Source organism: Sturnus vulgaris, chromosome 4 (genome assembly GCF_052056855.1).
Source record: "Sturnus vulgaris isolate bStuVul1 chromosome 4, bStuVul1.hap1, whole genome shotgun sequence".
Taxonomy (NCBI): domain Eukaryota; kingdom Metazoa; phylum Chordata; class Aves; order Passeriformes; family Sturnidae; genus Sturnus; species Sturnus vulgaris.
This window is the reverse complement of record NC_142246.1, coordinates 12,356,741-12,376,542: the sequence shown is the minus strand read 5'-3', so window position 1 is coordinate 12,376,542 and position 19,802 is coordinate 12,356,741. Positions and strand designations below refer to the sequence as shown.

The window sequence follows — 19,802 nt, the reverse complement described above, 5'->3', positions numbered from 1 at the left end:
ACATGGATGAGAAATTCCAATTACTTTCCACTAAGCCAAATGAGTCAACGAAAAGAAACCTTTCTACTGGAAAGTAGGTAACCTGAACACAGAATCAGCCAAAACAGCTCTGTTATGATAAACTATCCTCTGGTTATACTGGAGATTTGACACTGCCTGAGTAAATCCTGATAATTTCTATGTCAGGGCTAGGGACTTAAAACAGTTTAATTGTTAGCCAATTCATCAAACCTAATTATAATGTAATAATTCCAGTTATTCATGTCACTTAGCTTCAGTGCCAATCTAAATAGAGAGAAAATCATGTTCTTTCTTAGAATCATAGAATGGTGTGTCCATTTTCACGTGGGGCCAGCTTCATGTGACCAGTCAGACTGAATCCTGTGCACAAGAAGTGAACATACCTACGATGCTGTGTGTTATTTTCAACTACTAGCAAATCTTCTCTGACTTCAGGATTGTGTTAACCAGGCTCTGATCATTTCCAGGCATCAATATCTGTTATTTATCAAAGGTGAGGATTGTTACCATATTTGTCCATCCAGAGGAACATCTGGCCTCTGATGACATTTTTCATAGCACTGAGTTATAAACCAATATTTAAAATCCCTGATCAGCTGTTATGGGCTTTTCAAAATAATCTATTGCTATTTGCTCTTTGTTGAAAAAGAGTGGTAGATTTGGCACTCCAAATTATTTTTCTTTTCTGTTAAATCTTATAGTAAAAGCCTATGTATTTGAAGTCCAATTGTTTTGGGTTTTTTTAGCTCAACTGATGGGGGCTTAACCAAACATCATCACAGAATTAGATGTTGAAAAGGTCTGCTTTAAAATTACGCTGCTGAAGGATCCACACAATCAAGACCATCTGGGCTGACAGCAGATCATAAGCATTCAAATTCTCATTCTCAGTCCATGGTATCACATTGTCAGACTGATCAGGTCAGTGAGCCTCCACCTCCGTGGGCATGGAGGTTGTATTAAAGGAGGGTTATTTGTGGTTGCCCTGTAAAGGGTCAGCTCTGCATAGATCTCTCTTCTTACTCACAGTCTGAGTCTTTCCCACTCTGTGCCTTCACTGTGTGCTAGTTCTACCCCTTTCTGAACTTGCCTTTCAACTGATGGTATCCTGGGACAGGAATTATTATAAATTTAATTGACTTTTTGCAATTTTATCCTCCATTCATGCTCGCCACTGTCGTATTTTGTCTCTTTTTCCTTTTAAGCTGTCTCAGCTGCTGCTGTTTTAAATCTTAGGTGTTTGTCAAGGGAGCTTCACCTTGGTAATTGTCTGTGCCATTAGTCATCATCAGGATTTCTGAAGATCTTGCATTATCCCAAAAAAAGACAACTAAAACATATTGTCTGTGCTAATTTTTTTTGCAGCTCACATCATCAGTGGTGACGTTAAATAGATAGTCATTCTTTCCTGTTTTGTTCTGCACGGCCAATGAGGACATGATAGGAATTTGGGCTTGATCCCTACTAGTTTATCCAGATGACTTTTTGCAATGATACACATATTTCATGTTTCTTATATCTTCTGTCATTTGACCTCCTCAATAATTTTAATGAGTAACTTTGCCTTCAAATAATAATAACTGAACTTTAAATTAGCTTTAATTTTTCTGACATAGGATGTTTACTACTATTCTCTGTGATTCCCTCATTTTCTTGTCAGTTTTTCAAAGAGCAAGTCTTTTCCTGGGTGGTCATGTGCTGTCATCATAACATCACATGAAAAGGTTCATAAAGGGCTAAAATACAGTTAGTGAGGTGGTCTTTGAGAGATACTTGGTATGGAGTAGGGCCTAAAGCATAGGTTTCTGATGATGGAAAATATAACTATTGTCTATTTTCTCTCATTATTAGGCTGTATGAAAATAGAAATCTTTCCTGTGAAAAGCCAAAAGCAAGTTGAAGAGGAGAATTTCTTGAAATGTTCTTATTTCAGAAAAAAAATGTCAGAAAAATGCACTCACTCTAAATGGACACAGACAAGCAGAAATCATCACGAATCAATACTCAGAAATTTTTCATTTCAGCTGAGATCATTGAAGACCTTTTGATTTTGTAGTTTTTCTTTTCTTCTCCAAGAAAAAAAGATGAAAAATGAAAAGAAGGCACAAAGCAAAATGATAAGAAAGACTCCAAAACTAGATAACTTTGTTTGCTTTCATTGGAGCTGAAATCACATCCTTACTCATAAGAACAGAACTTTCATATTGCTTTGTATCCTGTAGACTGAGATTATTTATTTAAAAGAATGTTTTTTCTCTCACCTCCTGCTGCATTTGCTCACACAAACCATCGCAGGCAAGAATTGGCTTCTCAGTGACTCTTTTTTCCCCTCAGCCACCTGAGAGCACTGCTGTATGCCTCTGAAACAGAGTAACCTGTCTGAAGATGGAGGCAGCACACCAAAATCTCCAGTTAGGAATTGTGATGGTAAAAATTTGAACTAGTTTTAAAGCGGCATAAAGACAAGGAAATTATTTCTTACATCTAATGCTCCTAAGAAACACTTTGGGAGAGAGATGCAGCCACAAGAGCTCTTCTGATCAGTACAATTAATCTTTGCCAGTGAACACCTATTTGTGCTCAATAGGTGCTCAATTCTTCAGAAAGAATAGCTAATTTTATCCAATCTGAGTTAAAATTCTTGTGGAGCAAAGCAGCAGCTAAACATCCTCACAACTTCTACAGAACAAGAAATTTTTGTTTTTTCACAGGACAATGATACCAGGAACGCCTGGAGTCACTGGTGCTCCTGGTGAAGCCCTTGCTAGGGCTGCCATGGGCAACCTTTCAGTAGATTTTAGGCAAAAAACTGATGTCTGAGCTCTTACACCAAAATCCTCCTGCAGCTTACAGCTGTAAGACTCTGTCCTGACTCCAGGGGCTGGCAAGCAAATCCCTCTCCGTGGCTCATAGTAGGCACCAACATTCCTAAAAGCATCAGATGTCTTTTCTTGATTTTTGGTTTGGTGATAGAACTTCAATTTCCCAGACAAGGTCTGGAGGTTGTGGGATGGCACTCAGGAGGAGTGCTCACTTCCTTCAGAGAAAAGCTTCCATGATTTGTATTCTGTTCTACTTGTCCAAGGAGCAAACTTTGTTTTACAGGCTTCAGGTGGCTGCCTGATACATTTTTCATAATAGATGTATTTAATGGCAGCATCACTTTAATTTGGCTTATTTGGGGTATAAGCAGCTCTGGAGAGAAATTTTCACTTGATCCTGGGTTCAAACAGATTCTTGTTTACCAAGGAGTCACAGTTTCCTTGTGAATGCAAAATCTCATCTTATCTTTTTTTTTTCCAGCTGTTATAGAGAAGCATTAGAAAAACAATTATGTTCTTTTACAGAATTAAAAAGGAAGAAGAGTTTTGAGAATCAGTCCTAAGATCTTTTTTACTTATCAGCTTGGTTACTTTCAAATGCTAATTTTCTTTAGAATTTCAATTTTACTTCTGGTGGTGGCAACACATGCCTGTTCTGTAACAGTGTAAATTATTAGCTGATTCACCAAATTCTTCCAGCCTGTTTTTATAGCATTTTGAAAAATGGTAGGCTGTTTTAGTTCTTTCCAGTATTCATTTTAACTAGCACATTCAGAAAATTCCCCAGCCATTTAGGGAAAACCCCACTCATTTTAACGATGTGATGTGAGGTGGATTTCACTAATTACAGTGTAGAACCCCATGATGCTGGCACTGCTTTGGATGAACAAACCATGCATGGTCTAAATGTTCTGTGAATTTCATCAAATGTCTAGCTAAATTGCATGTGAAGTACTGCCTTGTAGGAGGATTGACATAAGGAAATCAGAATGTCTGTAATGCACTGCAGCAGATGTTCTTTAGCCCACTCTTTTATGTATGGTATCAGCTATTTATTTATAGAATATAGAAATAAGAGGGGTATAAATAAAATTACATCGCTGTTTTTCCAACATCCTGGTACTCAGATTTTTCTCCCTATTTTAATAAGGGAAAACACTGCTTTCCCTATATCTTCTTTGAAATGTGACAAACATGGAAGATAACAAGGATCTCTGTCACCCTGTTTTCTTTTTTTTCTTTTTTTTTGAAACAGACTTTTCCTCTGAAAACAATTTCCATGGATAATTAAACTTGTTGCCAAATTAAAATCTTGTTATTTTCCTGGACAAAAATTAAGCCTTATTTCTGGAAAAACACAGCTAGTTTTGAATGTTTGAATGGAATTCAAGTTTACCTTTTCAGATCTCCTTCTGGCCCAGTTCAAAGCTGGACTACATTTCTGTGATGTGACACTTTTTCAAAGGAATTGGAATCTGATTGTTGTACCCCCTTCTGTAGATGCAGATCTTGTAGCTGTTTGCAGCTCCCATAGCCCAGCACACCACAGCTCACAGGGAACAAAGCACAGTCATGCAGGTGCTCTGGGGACACCTGGGAAAGGGAGATCCAGCCAAAGATCCCACCCTGCAGGTGGCTTCACAAGGGAGCAAAATACAGAAATGAACTGTTGTGAAAAAGCCACTCTGGATCAGTCAAGAGTTCTGAAATGAAAGTCTTTTGACAATACAGAAATGCTTCACTTTGATTGAAGAAAGTGAAGTACGCAAACATGATCAGACTAAAATTCATTGTAAAGTTAAAAAAAAATTAGCTGAATTTTGAATATAATTTGTTTTGCATACAAAGATCTTAAATTCTGTCTAATTGCAAATAAAGTCTGAATAATTATAAAAACATATTAACATAATTAGTTTATATTGAGACTAAAACACTCATTAATCATGAAGAATTGAGACATTGTAATGCAATTTAAATACAAAGCCCCTAAATATGATCAGAAACATCATGATTCATTATTAGTGAGCTAAAACCAGCTCTGAAACTTCTTTTTGGTTATGTATCTCTATCTAACCAGTAAGTTTCCCAGTCAAATAATGTATAGTAATGTCGCATTTTACTCAAAAACCTATGAAACGATGCAGATTTTTACTCTTAGTTCACTTCAAAGGCATGCCTGGCTTTATCATTCTGTCAGCAGAAATTAATTTCTTCCTTAATTTAAGCAGTGTCTGTCTTCACTGATGTTCTTCCAGAGCATGATGGAATGTGACTCCTTATGACTACCCAAACCATTTATGACCCTTAACTTAATTTTTAGGCATTGTTCATGTTTGTCCTATCTATGTGCATTCAAACAGGGGGTTTTATTATTAGTATTGAATATATATGACTGTGTATACTTGGTTACTCATCCTATGTGTTTTGTGTGGAAGGACAGCAACAATTTTAACAAGATCTGATGGCTCCTAAGATCTTCTGAAATTCTGTCAGCGCAGCCTTTGGCTCTCCCTGGAAAAGGCTGGAGCACCTGAAAACCAGACAGATATTGAAAGAAGACTGCAGAACTAGTTTGAAATCTAATAGCAGTGCTATCCAGTGAGCCTCAGGTCAAACCATACAGGCCAAATCTAGAAGGAAATTTGATTTTACTATTATTCTGTTTTCTTGATTCACAGAAACAGGAAGTATTAAACTACCCCAAAATAGACCTGCAAGACATGGGTCAGAATTAAATAAAAATCTATTTTCTTGGCTAATGGCCACATTATATCTCCTTGTTTCTGTTTTCTCTTGAGATCAGTGAGAATGAATCTCTATGTGTTGAAAAGTTCATTGTGCTAAAAATAGGGCTTTACTGTACACCTCTTAATGCTTTAGTGCTCATGTTCTGGTTTTGGCTACTCCCAGACGGTTCAAATAAATCAGTAGGACTCAGCCAGGGAAGGAGAGTCTGTATTTAGCTTATCAAGTTTTTCCAGAAAGGCCTCTACTTTATTTTTCTTTCTACAAAGCATGTGTATGCTTGTGCTTTGGCCATGTTCAATTGGATATTTTGTCTAGGATAAACAAAGTTCTTTCAGGTAATGGTTATTGAGTGTATTTGGACTAATCACATATACATGCAATTAAGATTCCTCAGCTGAAGTGAGAAAACAGATGTCAGCTCTACCTAGAATCCATCCGATATTCATATTGCTTCTTTAGCTAAATGTAATTTACACTTGAACAGATGATGTGCAACATGAGAATATTTTGAACAGTAAAACTGCAAGTGAAATGGTAAAAATGTTATATTCCTCTGTGAGATCATAAATCAAACACATAATACATAATGGTATGTTGTTGATGTAACTTCTTTGAGTTTTTGGTTCAAGTAAATATAGTATTTGTGAATAATGCAGCAGAGGTGAATGCATATAAAATACTTCATTGTTTTAACATAAATCTTTATGCATATAGTGCTGATTTAAAAACAGAATAGGCATTTCCACTAAAACTATCCAGTGTTTTTGCAGTATGGTTGTAAAAGCCCAAGTCTGTGATGTGAATATTTTCCCCAAAGTATACTTTATTCACAGGGAGCAGCAGAGCAAGAAATATTTATTTTATCTTTCACTAGAAAGTTTTATACCAAATGTCTGCTCCATCAGGGCTAGTGCAGTTTGGGAGACATGCATGAGAAGGTGTGGTGTGAGGTGGAAGCCAGGTTCTGTTCCAGCTCTGCCACAAGGTGATGTGTGGGGCTGGAATCAGTCCATTGATTTCTGTAACTCTGCTCCCACAGCGGTGTAGGCTTCTCACACTTTAAAAATGGTCTTCATGGTGCTTTCATACAGCACTATTTCCTGAATTGGCTCTTGTTATTCTCCCAATTATTTGTGTCTGAGCTCTAAGGTACTTCCTATACCTAATTTTACAGCTGTCTAGAGATGTAATGATTCATCTTTTCTACAGACAGCAGCAAGAGATACTGGAGCACACATCTAAGGTCACATGAGAAGATTGTGGCAGTAGATCTTGTGTATAACTCAGCCACAAACCACTGCACCATCCTTCTAGATATTTCTGATAGTTTTTGAGTTCACTGACACATTTGACCAAGTATCTATAATGGTTAGGAAAACAGTTTTTGCTTTTCATGGCAAGCAGGATGAAACCTTTAATTCAGTTGTGAATCCTGTTACCATCATCTGGCTCTTATTTGTTTGAGATCAAACTACTGGAAAATGCTCTACATGGGGCTAATTTTAAAAAATTATTCTAATCAAAGTAAGGTATACTTGCACTAAAAGTTAATAATAGAGAGTTGAATCTGTGCAATGGAATGAATTTAAGGTTTATTTGCGTATGACAAAATGGAAAGAAACAAAATAAAGTATTTATATGTATATATACAATACATTGCTGAAATTAACAGGCACCCATTGCTCTAAAACCATAACATGAAAGAAGTGTCATAAATGCTGATCTATTTTGTCTCTTACTCAGCAAAATATCTGGTTTATTCCATATTCCTTCTTAGTTTTGAATTAATGGTGATGTTTTGAGGGATGGAGGTGGGAGATGGGAGGGGAAATTATAATACTTGATTTTTCCAAATTGATGGAAATCAAGGAAACTGGAAAGAAACTTTCTCTCGTAGTGTTGTTAAGTTTCATTCTGTGGGTTTACTTGTATGAAAAATTACCTGAAGACAATACAAACAAATTTTGTTTTCTGAAAATAGTTCACATTCTTATACTCAAATTCAGAGATGATGCATAAGACCTCCAAAGTATGGTGTAGTAATAAAATGAAAGAAGTGTTCAAAGAGTTGGAAAATATTTTTTTGTCTCGAGTAAAAGAAAGTGTTCTCTTGAGAACTGAAGTATTTTCTCTTGAGTAAAGAAAGCTGTTTTCGAAAGAGTAATAGTCATATTACTGATACTGAAGAAAATGTCCTTCTGCCAGCCACACCATTATCTCAGTGGGGCTTTGCACTAGAAAAATGTCATTAGCTACAACACCAGGCATCACAAGAACTAGACATGCCATGTTTTGGAGGACAAGAATTTAATACTAGTGATGTCCTCGTTGCACAGAGGAAATGGCAGTATCTGAACTTGATGATATTTTCAACATTGGAAATTACAGAAGTCGTGATGAGCTGTAATTCATCTCAGAGTAAGTGGGGATATTTTGGCATTGAATTTTCACCAGAAAAGACAAAAAAGCACATATGGAACATGAAAAAAAAAAAACCAAACAAACAAACAAAAAAAAAACCCCACAAAAAAAAACTAGCCCAAAATATTGGGAGTGTGAGATTAAAAACATCTGAGGAAAGCACCTGGGGTGTTGGCTAATGCAGTACCAAGGTGGGAGTGAACTCAGCTCTACCCTTCACTCCTATCACGAAGGTGCTGCTCTGTTCTACATGGGACTGTTGCTTGAAGCATCTTAGTTTTGCTCAGTGAATTTGGTATTAGTCTCAGCTGCAAGGTAGCCCATTTTTTATTCTTTCCTAATATCCCAAAAGAGGAACTTCCCCAGTTTGTGAATCTGCAGTGGTGTATGTTTGAGTGATCAATAGAAACTGAGTTGTCTCACTTTAGTGAATTATCCCTTTCCAGAGAGCCACTGTGGCTTCAAGCCTTGCTCATTTTAGATGCAGGCTCAGGCATGTTTACATATTTCCTCAGTCATTTAAAATTGGCTTTATTTTCTCTTGCAACAAATGCCTTGCAATCATTGTACCTTAATTTAAATAAGGCTCACGGGACTGCTAGCTACAGAAAAAAAAATCTTTTTTTTCTTAATGAAGACATGAGAATGTAACATCCCACTTTCTATTCAAATTAAACATAGAAATTACAAAAATTTGATCAATTGTTGTGGCTATGATTTTTAACCACTTATTTAGCTTACTAGTAATCCATCTTCAACTCCATGCTCTAGTGCCTCATTTAATAATTTCATTCTTATGGAAGTCCAATTTACAAATAATCTAATTAAAAATTTAAGTTGTTCTAGTCATTCAGAGCAATAAACACAGGAAAGATGGAAGTACAGAGGTATAGAAGTTATATGGACAATAAAAAAATGTCCTTTTCATAGCTACAGATAAATACTTAGTTTTACAAAAACAAAATCATTCTTCAAATTGATGTATTTCAAAACATGTCAGATTTCAGAATACAATACAGTTGAGTATTACTGAAATGTGGCTTGACTCAAATTGAGATAATTAAAGACTGTTTCAACAATATCTCACTTGTTTTGGCAACTGGACTCAGCTGAATGACTGCAAGGTAAAGAAAAAATTCAAAATAAGCTTTATTTAAGGAACATGCTTGTAAAAAAATTTAGTAAAATAAGAAGGAAACATGAGAAAGTTTGAAAAGAGAGGAGTGACACTGAAATCCCAGGATGATGTGCTGAATTTTTGGATTATTTTGTCCTATCAAAGGAATTAATGAGTTTAAAATGTTTAGGATATTTTCAACACTGTGTTGAATCCCTGCCTAAATTAAAGGTCATCTTGGACAGCCCAGTCATGCACTTGGGAGGGATGATTGGTGGGAATGGGGTTTAAGTGGATGTAAGTTTATGTGGAAGGGGGTTTTGCTAAACTGACTATCTTGTTCATCAGACCAGTACTGGCCAGCAACAACTACAGGAGAGTGCCCCAGTGTAAAAACTCTCAGCAGAGACCCCAGCTGCAGGTCGCTGACAGATAATCCTGCTTTTCATCATCTGGGCAACCCTAACCCTTACAGGATTCAGCTCAAATTTTTTTTCCAGATTTTCAGTTTTCAAGCAGGTTATAAATCCTTTGCAAGGTTATGCGTTTTTATTTCAGTATCCAAATTCTACAGCTGCTTTATTCACCATCTTTGTTTCCTGTAGAGCAGAGTCTGCTGCTCTCAGCTCTGTCAGCTCTGGGCTTGATTTGTCTCCAGCAATTACCAGGAAGGTGGTTGCTATGCTGCACTAATGAAAGGAGCAACCATGCTTCCTTGAAGGCAGTATAAGCAAGCATAAACAAACAAATGCTCGGTGGTGTTAACAGTGTAAATGAGATATTATTGCAACAGAGAAAGTAAGACATTAACCCTTTTTAGAGGCTTGATAACTAGGAGCCTTACAAGTTTCTATGCAAAGCTTAGCTTGAGATGGAGAACTTTTTATGGCAAATATTTAAAATATCATGAGTTTATGGAATTTTCTCCTTCATCTTGATGTAAGTCACATTTTTGTTGTATTTGTTCTTGTTACCACATTTTTGGGTGGACGTGGCACAGGTTGCCCATAGAAGCTGTGGCTGTCCCATCCCTGGAAATGCTCCAGGCCAGGTTGGATGGGGCTTTGAGAAACTGTCCAGGGAAGAGTGTCCCTGCCCATGGCAGGGGCATTGGAACAAGACAATCTTTGAGGTCCCTTCCAACCCAAACCACTCCATGGTTCTATGATTTTCCAGTGACAGTCTGTCTCCACAATTTTGCCAGTTACTGTTTCATCAACGAAAGGCGCAGATGAAGGTCCATGGCCAAAGCCAGGAACATAAGAAAGTTTTAATTTAAAAAAATCCTGTTAGGTTGCACTGAACTTTGTCATCTCTGGTTCACTGAATTTATCTCTAAGTGTGATTCTTTTCTGAGAAATTACTGTAAAAACTGTATCACACATTGTTGTGTTTGTATTTCAGTGACTTTGCATCAGTTTTGTTCAGGATGTTGGAATTTTTTTTAAACTATCAGATATACCAATGAAGATTTGAAGCTCATGCTGTGCTTAAATTCATGTAACACCAATAAAAATCACATTTCTGAGAAATGAAATCTCACTCACCCTCCCAGCAAAGCACTTCAGTGTCTAGAGCAGGCTGTGCTGTCAGATTTTCCTGAAGTGCAAGTAAATCCATTCTACTGCCAACCTAAAATGCAATCTCTCAAAACAAACTTATGCTAAAATTATGAAATAGTCTCACAATATTAGCATTATGTATTGCATTAAGGTGGAAAACTTTGGAAGGGCTGATAATACCAGCTCATGGTGGTATACCCATAATACCATCATGGGACAAGCTTCCATCACTGTAATAAAATATAGAAATTATCCTGAGGAGTGACTACTGTAAATATACCTACCATATGTTATTATGTATCTGTAGGTAGAGAGTGTTACTTACTTGAATTATTCAGTGTCCTTTCAATAGATCTCAATATTTCTGGAAAATTCTGAGCACTTTTTGCTAATGGCTGCATAATGCTAACTTTTTCTTTTTACTTGGTTAGGACAGAGAGATATTTCTTTTTGGAGAGACTGGACACTGAAGGCATTGATCCAAGATAAATTGATGAGCAAAATGAATGCATCATATTTTAAAGCAAACTTCCTCTTTTCTAGCTATTAAGTATATTTGGTGTCTTAAGAGAAAAAATTGAATACCACATGGTAAAGAGACATTAGTCGGACACACTGTAATTTCTTTTCTTACCTGATTTGTGGTTCTGACTTGGCACACTACAAACTATTTTCCTTTTCTTCTCTCCTTTATTTTGCAGTTAACTTTGACCACTTTCAAATATTGCGGGCTATTGGGAAAGGGAGTTTTGGAAAGGTAAGAATCAATTTATTTTTAGTAGTTAAATGTTTAATAGGGAATAATACCTTTGTGGTTTTCTTACTTGATTATGGTAAAAGAACATTAGTTTTGTAGCCTTTTCCTTCTTAAGGACATCTGATCACCAGTTTGAGATGTCTATTCATTAAATTATTTAGATTATGATCTATTCACTAAAATTAATTGAGCCAAAATTATAATAACTAATTATCCCAAATGGAGATTAACAAAAAAGAAAAAAAATCTGTCCTGGAAACAAGAAACAACAAAAAGGTAGGAGCAGACTAATTCTTTAGACAGTCCAACAAAGTGATCTTGTTCTTAAATCTCTGAGCTTATATGTGTCTTTAAAATAATTGCTGTATTTTACAGGCACTTTGCATAGAATAAATCCTCTTGGGACTGTGTAAACTGGCATACAATATAATTATGATCATTGAGCAAATGTTTGTTCAAACGGATTTTTCTGAAACAGAGAAGATTAATGGTTTGTTTACACTTGACTAGACAACCTTTCTTTCCTATAACAGACTATAAAAAGGTTTTAAATTTGTAATACAAAGCCACATAGCCCCATATAGTACAAATGCAAAGCCACAAAGTCAGAGAAAATATATTTTTTAAAATTATTAGAAACCATTTCTTACAGGAATACATCTGAAGGTGAAATATAACTGATACTTGATCAGATGACTGGTCAAACAACAGTTGTCTAGATCTTGATTTCAATGATTCTTGAGTATATGCCAGCTCAGTGCCGCTGAGGCACTTCTGTAGCCATGCATTAAGAACACACAAAGGATTTTGCTGGTTCTTGGCCTCCATGCAGAACAATGACTTTAATTTTAGAGAGGCCAGAAATACTTCTTGCAGAACAGCATGGTCCTTCATAGCATGCTCCTTATTCAATTCAGTAGTTTTCAGTGGAAACCGTTTTTGAGGTCAATAGGAGTATATGCTGCTTGGGAAAAAGGTACTTAAAAACCCCATAAAATCAGGGCAGCAGAGATCTGTGATTGTTTATTATCACAATATCACAGAGGTGGAATACCATGGCGAACTGAATGAAAGTCCAAGAGTGCAAGTTATGTACAGGAAAAAAGATATATCCAAATCATGCTGATCCTCACAAAGGAATAACAACTTAGATCAGAGTTCAGTATTTTTGGTTTCAAATCATCTACTTTTGAATTCGCATGGCAAATTTTTAACATACAAATAAAACTTCATTAGAATTTCTAACCCGCCCTCTTCCAACATACTTGGAATCACTAGTAACTGGAATATGCTAAACATAATTAGCTTAAAGGTCTTCCACAAACAAATGAACAAACAAACAGTTTCCTGTTATTTACCAAGACCAAAGTATAAGCAAAGTGCTACCTTCCCCTACTTGGCAAAGCAAGGTGACTGAAGCCAGAAAGGTTTCTTTTCGAGTAGTGCCCTGCACCTTGCTTGGGCATCACTGGTCCCTGCCCTGGTCTGTGCCTCTTTGGGTCTGCAGCAGACAATACCCCAGGTCTGTGCCAGTGTCTGTTTGTCTCCACAGACCATACCCCAGCTAGGTCTGCATGTGCCCAGGAGTGTGGGAAACTGCTCCCTGAGTGGCCACAAACATTCTGCCACAGCTTGCCAGTCACTTGGCTTGAGCAAAAGAGCTGCCAGCTTACATGGAAGCTGTGTCTGTGCTGGTCCTACACAGGCTCAGCCCTCACCTACTTTATCTGTCCCTTAACAAGGTGCAACCTGAGCTCTCACCTTTGAAGTGAGACTGTTTCCAGAAAAAAGAGCCTGCTTGTGGTTTCTCCTCTTCTCTTCTCTTCTCTTCTCTTCTCTTCTCTTCTCTTCTCTTCTCTTCTCTTCTCTTCTCTTCTCTTCTCTTCTCTTCTCTTCTCTTCTCTTCTCTTCTTTCTCTTTTCTCTCTTCTCTTCTCTTCTCCTTTCTACCCTGCTCAAAACTACTGTGGTGTATCTTTCTCTGAAAAATATGCAAATGTCTATGAGACAGCACCTGCTCTTATGGTGTCCCTAAGAAGAATTGGGTGCTGAGGCAGTGTCTGAAAGCAGGTGGCCACTTCTCAGAAAAGACTCGAGATACAAGATATTTGATACCAAATGGCCTGTGACAGCAATTAGTGGGACTGTGAATTGACAATGCCAAAGGGAAAGGCAGGAAGCTGATTTCTGGAGCCAGCTGGGGGCACAGATCAGAGGTGCTGAAGGAGCCAGCTCCAGCGGAGGAGCTGAGGTGCTGAGCATCACCTGGAGCTCTGTGCACAAGAATGAGCACAGAGGCTCTGCTGTACCAGATACCTCCTGCAGCAATTGCCTGCAGAGGCCTACGGTTGCTGTAGCAACCAGAGTAATTTAAGAAATATTGAGAGAGAGAGAGAGATGGAGATATTGTACCAAGAGCAATAAAATAAAAAAATAGAGCATGTCTTAAAACATCCTATGGCTCTCAGAAAACAGAAAAGGCCACAGAGGAGCCATAAAGGGAGCAGGCAGTTTAAGGAAAGCGTGATACTGAACATGGTGTTATACATTGCAAGATGCTAGAGCACAACAGACCTCGAGCAGTAAACACCCCACAATAGAGATTAACAGTCTTGCATCCTTTTTTGACATTTTCTGCTGCCAGGTACTTCCAGAAGGACAATAATAGGAAAAAGTTGCCAGCAATGAGGCTTCTAAATGAACAATAAAGGCAAGACTGACTCACAGAGACAGACATTTGAAATGGTGACTGATTTACTATGTTGTGCTTTTGGCTATGTTATAATAGGTCATTTTAAAATGGGCTTCTTTCTTTCCCTTGCCCATGGAAGGAAAAACAAGGTGATTTGTAAGAAGCTTGTACTCATCTGGGACAAAGAAACCTGTTACACCAAGGACTTTCATGTTGCATCTGACAACTGCAAAATAAGGATTTAAGTTCAGAGGAAAGTCATACTTTAAACATGTTCTGTGAGGATTGTGAAACTCCATTTTCATCAATACAGATTCCCCAAAGCAGGTTCACAAGAACTACACTCATATAAATCTGTAAAAAACGTAGGTATTTCTAGAAATATCGTAGAAATATTCACCAGTTTCCTGAATGCCATGGAGAAAAATGGCTCAAAATCAACCATCAGGCCTTCATAAAGCATGTAGGCTTGTTTTATTTTCCTTTATTATGATGTGAAGGGGTGAGGGCTCCTTTGCGAGTGCAGAGACAGTAGAGACACATGTGATACATTAGAAGTGCTGACTCCTGCTTCATCTGGCTATTTTTTTTCAATTTTGTTATGTAGAGCTATCACTCTTCTCAAACAAAATACTGCAAAAAATTATATATTTGAAGATCATTCAATAAGTACAAAACCAATGAGGATTGAAATACAAGAATTCTCATTGTCCTTTACTGCAACAATAACCACATAATTGCAGGGTTACTGCTGCAAAATAATTTGTATTCAGGTGTAACAACTAGTTCTCAGAGACATTATAGTACTAATTTTCTCTGACTTCTCTGTTCGTGGGAGTGGTTATATTAAACAATCTGACCTCCTTAAATTAAATTCAAATTATAATTTCAATGTACAAACTCTCTCCTGTTTGTCTAAGATGCTGAGACACAAGGTTTAGTTCTGATTAATTTGGTTGTATAAAACAGTGACTTCCTGTGATGAAGTAATTGAAATTACAGTGGTATAAACCAGATGGGAGCCCAGAATCATGTCTGCACTGATTGAGGGTACTTTAGTAAATAATATGCAAAATATTTTAGAAAAAATTATGCTTCTATCCTAAAAGCAACATAACACACAACTGCAGAATATTAATACTGTTTGACAGTGTAACAACCTGGTTTTTAGCTTGAGTTAATATGAAAGAATGCTAAGCAGATGCTTTGGCTGCTCCAGATGTCATGCTTTGCTCAGGGGAATCTGGGAATGAGTCTCCTTATTTAAAGGAAATCCCCTGGCAGCCTAAAGACAAACTTATGATATCCATTCTCCAGCCTCTTTGTGTAAATCTTTCCAGCTCTGCTTGTAGGTTAAGACTGTGAGAACTCGTTTTTCAGAGCACATGGGTAGGACAGACAGGGGAGCAGTATTTCAGGCAGATGCTCAACAGCAGGTTCATCAATTCCCATCTGGAGTGTACCTGATTTCTGTCTTGTAGTGCTCTGTGTTGGGGTGAGTGCTTCTGCCCGTGCAGTGCCACAGCCCCTGTGCTGAGCTGGGAGTGCCCCACATCTGCAGACATGAGATGCAAAATATCACACAGGAGCATGGGGGAGCCTGCACCCCAGCTTCCAGCTCTACACCTAACAGTGCCCTTGTCCACAGGTCTCTCTGGCTGAGGGCTTGCATCTCTTCTCTTTTATTACCTGCTGTGAAACCACATCTTGTGGCAGTCTGAGAGGTCTAAGTACTCCTGTGCTAAACTCAGATCAAAATTGAGACGAAATGCTTCTTGTTCTTTCCAGACCATGCACATAGCAGCTATGTCTCTTCTAGTGGGAAATATGAGAAATCTGTATTTTGCAGCAAGTCTGTTATTTCAGCCATCACCATCTTTTGCTCTGGGAAGAACTTTGTTGAAGCTACCTGTAGTTGCTCAGCCAACATAGCTTTGGCTTCAGCAAGCTTCTATGGTTTTGCATGTGAAATCAGAGGAAATCCAAGAAGGTAACTATCTTCTTGTGGGCCACAGAACATGTTGCTCTTGAAAAATGGAGCTTAGCACTGCAGCCATAATCTATTGGCTTCCTTCCCCAGATTCTGAGGGAAAGTGGCTCCAAGTCATTCTCTGGTCAAATTTCTTCTAACCTGATAGGTTTTAAGGCAGCTCACTGTTACCTTCTACCAGAAATGACAAAAGACACCACTCTGTGATAACAACTAAGGTATGTTAAAAAAAACCTCTTTAGAAAGGGAATATTTTCACAAGAGGTTTTTAAAAATAGCACTGTACCATTCCAGAGAAAATTAATGGGGTTCATAATGCCTACGTTTAAATATGTACAACACATATGCCTATATTCAAACGGGTAATCTACAGTCTCTTTAGGGGACATTAGAGGGAAACATTCCAGGTACAGAGATAATCTCCTGTGCCTCTTTAGATCCATAGCTTATGTGGAGATGGCTGCTGTCCCTCTCTGCTGACTATGAAGCTGGATAGTTGTTGAGTTCAGAACACATATTTGCTCTGAATCATCACACTGTCTGGCCTTTGGTAAATGATATTCACAGAAAAATGGAAAGAGCCTGAGTGTGACAGGCTTCCATACTGATACATGTAAATAAGGTAATTCTGCACAGACTTTCATCATAATGAGTCACCACAGAATTTTATTGTTGAGATGCCAAAGCATCTGTTTATCCCTATTTTAAAATTGCTCCTTTGGAACAAAAAACCCCCCAACTTATTTCCCATTAAGACTGCACATGTGAGAAGAGCTCAAGGACCTTTCCTTTCTCGCTTGCTTTAGTGGAAAGTTTCAATCTATTGATGTCCTCAGTGCTCAGAAGAGCTGACAGCCAGCAGGCAGAAGTGCCAGGGAGGATCTCCACTATGATCTAGTGCTGTCATAGCAATGTCAGGCATTTTTCACAGTAACATCAACATGAATACAGGTCATGTTTCCTGATTTTTAGTAGCAAGTAGCTTCATTATATTCATTAAAATCCTATTGATTTTGTAACCATGTTAAAAGATTTGTGTGGGTACACATTGCTAGAAAATGTTTACTATCATTCTGCTTTGAAACTGTGTGTTGGGCAAGCTTCTACCAACAACAGAAGGTCTGTTTCAGCTGTGCTGAACACCCTTGTTTTTACTGCCAGGTAAGACAACTGAGTGCCTTCTGGAGTCCCAGCAATGGTTTACATTACATATTTTGGTGCTGCATATGATCTTGGTTTGCCACATTGGACAAACCTGTAATTCTCAGCTGAGTAAAACACCATTCTCTAAGCCCTAGTCAACCCTAGTCAACCCTTCAATAGGGAGACTTTAAATGTAATGAACTAGGAGGCTTCTGCAAACACCTAACTCTTGGGTAAGTTGTACATGAAAATCATGATGCAAACTAATATATATGACTGAATTTCTGGACTTAGTTTCTGAGCTAAAATCCCCGAATGTTATACTTCATAATGCGACTCACTAAATTAGAGTCTCCACATATTCTAAGACAGGGTGTCAGGATTTGCCCCTGAAAATTCTGCTTATGATTTTGAAGGACCTGTGGGAGCTTGACCAATTTAATTCTTTCCCTTCTTTTCCCATTCAGGTTCAGCTCTATCCCACTTGCTACTTTTTCTTCCTCCAAAAGGCCAAACACAATTCCTCATTGCTCCACAGCCAGGGTTCCTTCCACGTAAATGTGAACCTTTAGTTATCTTAAGGGCATCAATAATATTCAGATTTTTCATAACAGTCCGAGGTAAAAAATGAAACAAAACTTCAGTACTCACCATTGTGCAACAATGATGGGCTCAAAACAAAATGTTACTATCCATGTTTTCCTTAATAGCAGAACATCTCCTGATATTAGGAAAGCTAAATAGAAACCCTGCTTAATCATGCCTTATCATTATAGGTTAAAGGTATCTAGGAACTCCTCTATTTGGAGTAGATTGGCACTCAAGGACACACTTTACAAAAACAGAATTTCAGAGAAATAAAAGTGGTTTGGCTTCACTGGCCTTTTTCTCCCAGTTTCAGCTGTGGGAAGTTGCCTTAGTAATCGTTCCTAAATATTGGGTTCATAAGTTCCTTAAAGTTAGACACAAAGGATTTCTCTTTGGTTGTCACCATGTTGTAATCTGATCTCTTACCATGAATTTATGAGTGTATATTATAATTTTTTGTGTGTATAATATGGGAATGTGTATGTGTGCATGAGTGTGTAGGTATTTAAATGTACAAATAAAAAAGTAATGCCCACATCAAGTGAATCCAGAATTCCTTTGAGCATAGACACTACAGACCTGGGATACCTACACCAGGTGTTTCCAGGACATTCAGAACAATTGTGTATTTCTCTGTTGCAAAAAATCGTACTTAACCTGATGGTTGGTGGTGGTGTTTGTGACACTCTCCAGCCACATTCTCAATGTAAAATAACATGACAAAAGACAATCCGGAATTCCCATGAGATCTCTCTTGACTACAATTTTCTTCAAACATTATTTGACTTCTGTCAAAAAAAACAAAGAAAAAAAAAAAAAAAGGAAAAGCATAGAATTTTACTGCCAGAGACTAAATCATTCTAAGGGTCTCTTGTGAATTCAGAAATATTATAATGAATATTTGTTTGAAAATACTTTTTTTTTTCGACAATAATTAAGGGAGCATAATTCTGATATTTAGATGAAATATTAGCCTTGGGAACACAGGCAAGGTTTATGATGCAGTAATCAAGATGTGACTATTGACTGGTGGGAATGAGGACAATGACTGTGCATTTTCCTAGGCAGGAGGCAGTAATTTCTCTTACTAATTAAATAGCCTGTGATTTCAGCCATTGCAGCATATTCCTCTCAGCTTTACCACGTAACTTTTGAAAGTTCTATTTTTCTGGGTCCCCATTTCTTCTTATGCAGGGTTGGTTGCTTTTTTGTCAATTTTTATTACAATGTAAGAATCTATTGCAAAGAATCCTGCAGAGCTGTGAAGTAAACTTACTGAAGGTGTTACTCAGTTGTAGTACCCAGATCTCAATTATTGAAATATCATTAAAAACTCCTTTTTTCCAAAGTCACAATTGAATTCACTTTCTCAAGGTGTCAAAATTTTTCTTTTACTTTGCTGCCAATTAGGTGTGCATTGTACAGAAGAGAGACACCAAGAAAATGTATGCCATGAAGTACATGAATAAACAGAAGTGCATTGAGAGAGATGAAGTTCGCAATGTTTTCCGGGAGCTGCAGATAATGCAAGGCCTGGAACATCCCTTCTTAGTCAATCTGTGGTAAGAAAATCTTTAAAGTGCTTTCATACATCTCTCATTTTCTCCTTGTTGCTGAATCAGTTCAGAGTACGGAAGACTGGAAAGTTAAAGAACAAAAGATTTTTGGTGACCTCCTTTGTTAAAGGTATTAGGTTTCGCAGGGAGTTTTATTTTTCATTATATACTTAAGGTGTCCTTTTTACTTGGAATATTTAAACATCATATTCATCTTTGGTTTAGTTCCTCTCCAAATTGTTATAACAGTGTGTGGAAATGTGTTCTCCTGTCCCATTTATTTTCAAAAATACCTGAACTAAACCTCTCTCATAAAGCTGTGGAATATCAAAAGCAGCCATTAATATTTTTTTTATTTTTTTTTTAGTTGATTCAGAGAAAATTCA

General features: G+C 37.4%; 1 protein-coding gene across 2 annotated transcripts in view; it reads left to right on the top strand.

Annotated features, from left to right (window-relative positions):
* STK32B (serine/threonine kinase 32B) overlaps positions 1-19,802 on the top strand; it is a 157,422-nt gene that overhangs the window by 16,471 nt on the left and 121,149 nt on the right. For both annotated transcript variants that reach the window (XM_088163129.1, XM_014895351.2), the window contains exons 2-3: positions 11,393-11,448; positions 19,271-19,422. In XM_088163129.1, coding sequence (XP_088019255.1) covers positions 11,393-11,448; positions 19,271-19,422 — 208 coding nt within the window. The remainder of the gene's footprint in view (positions 1-11,392; positions 11,449-19,270; positions 19,423-19,802) is intronic.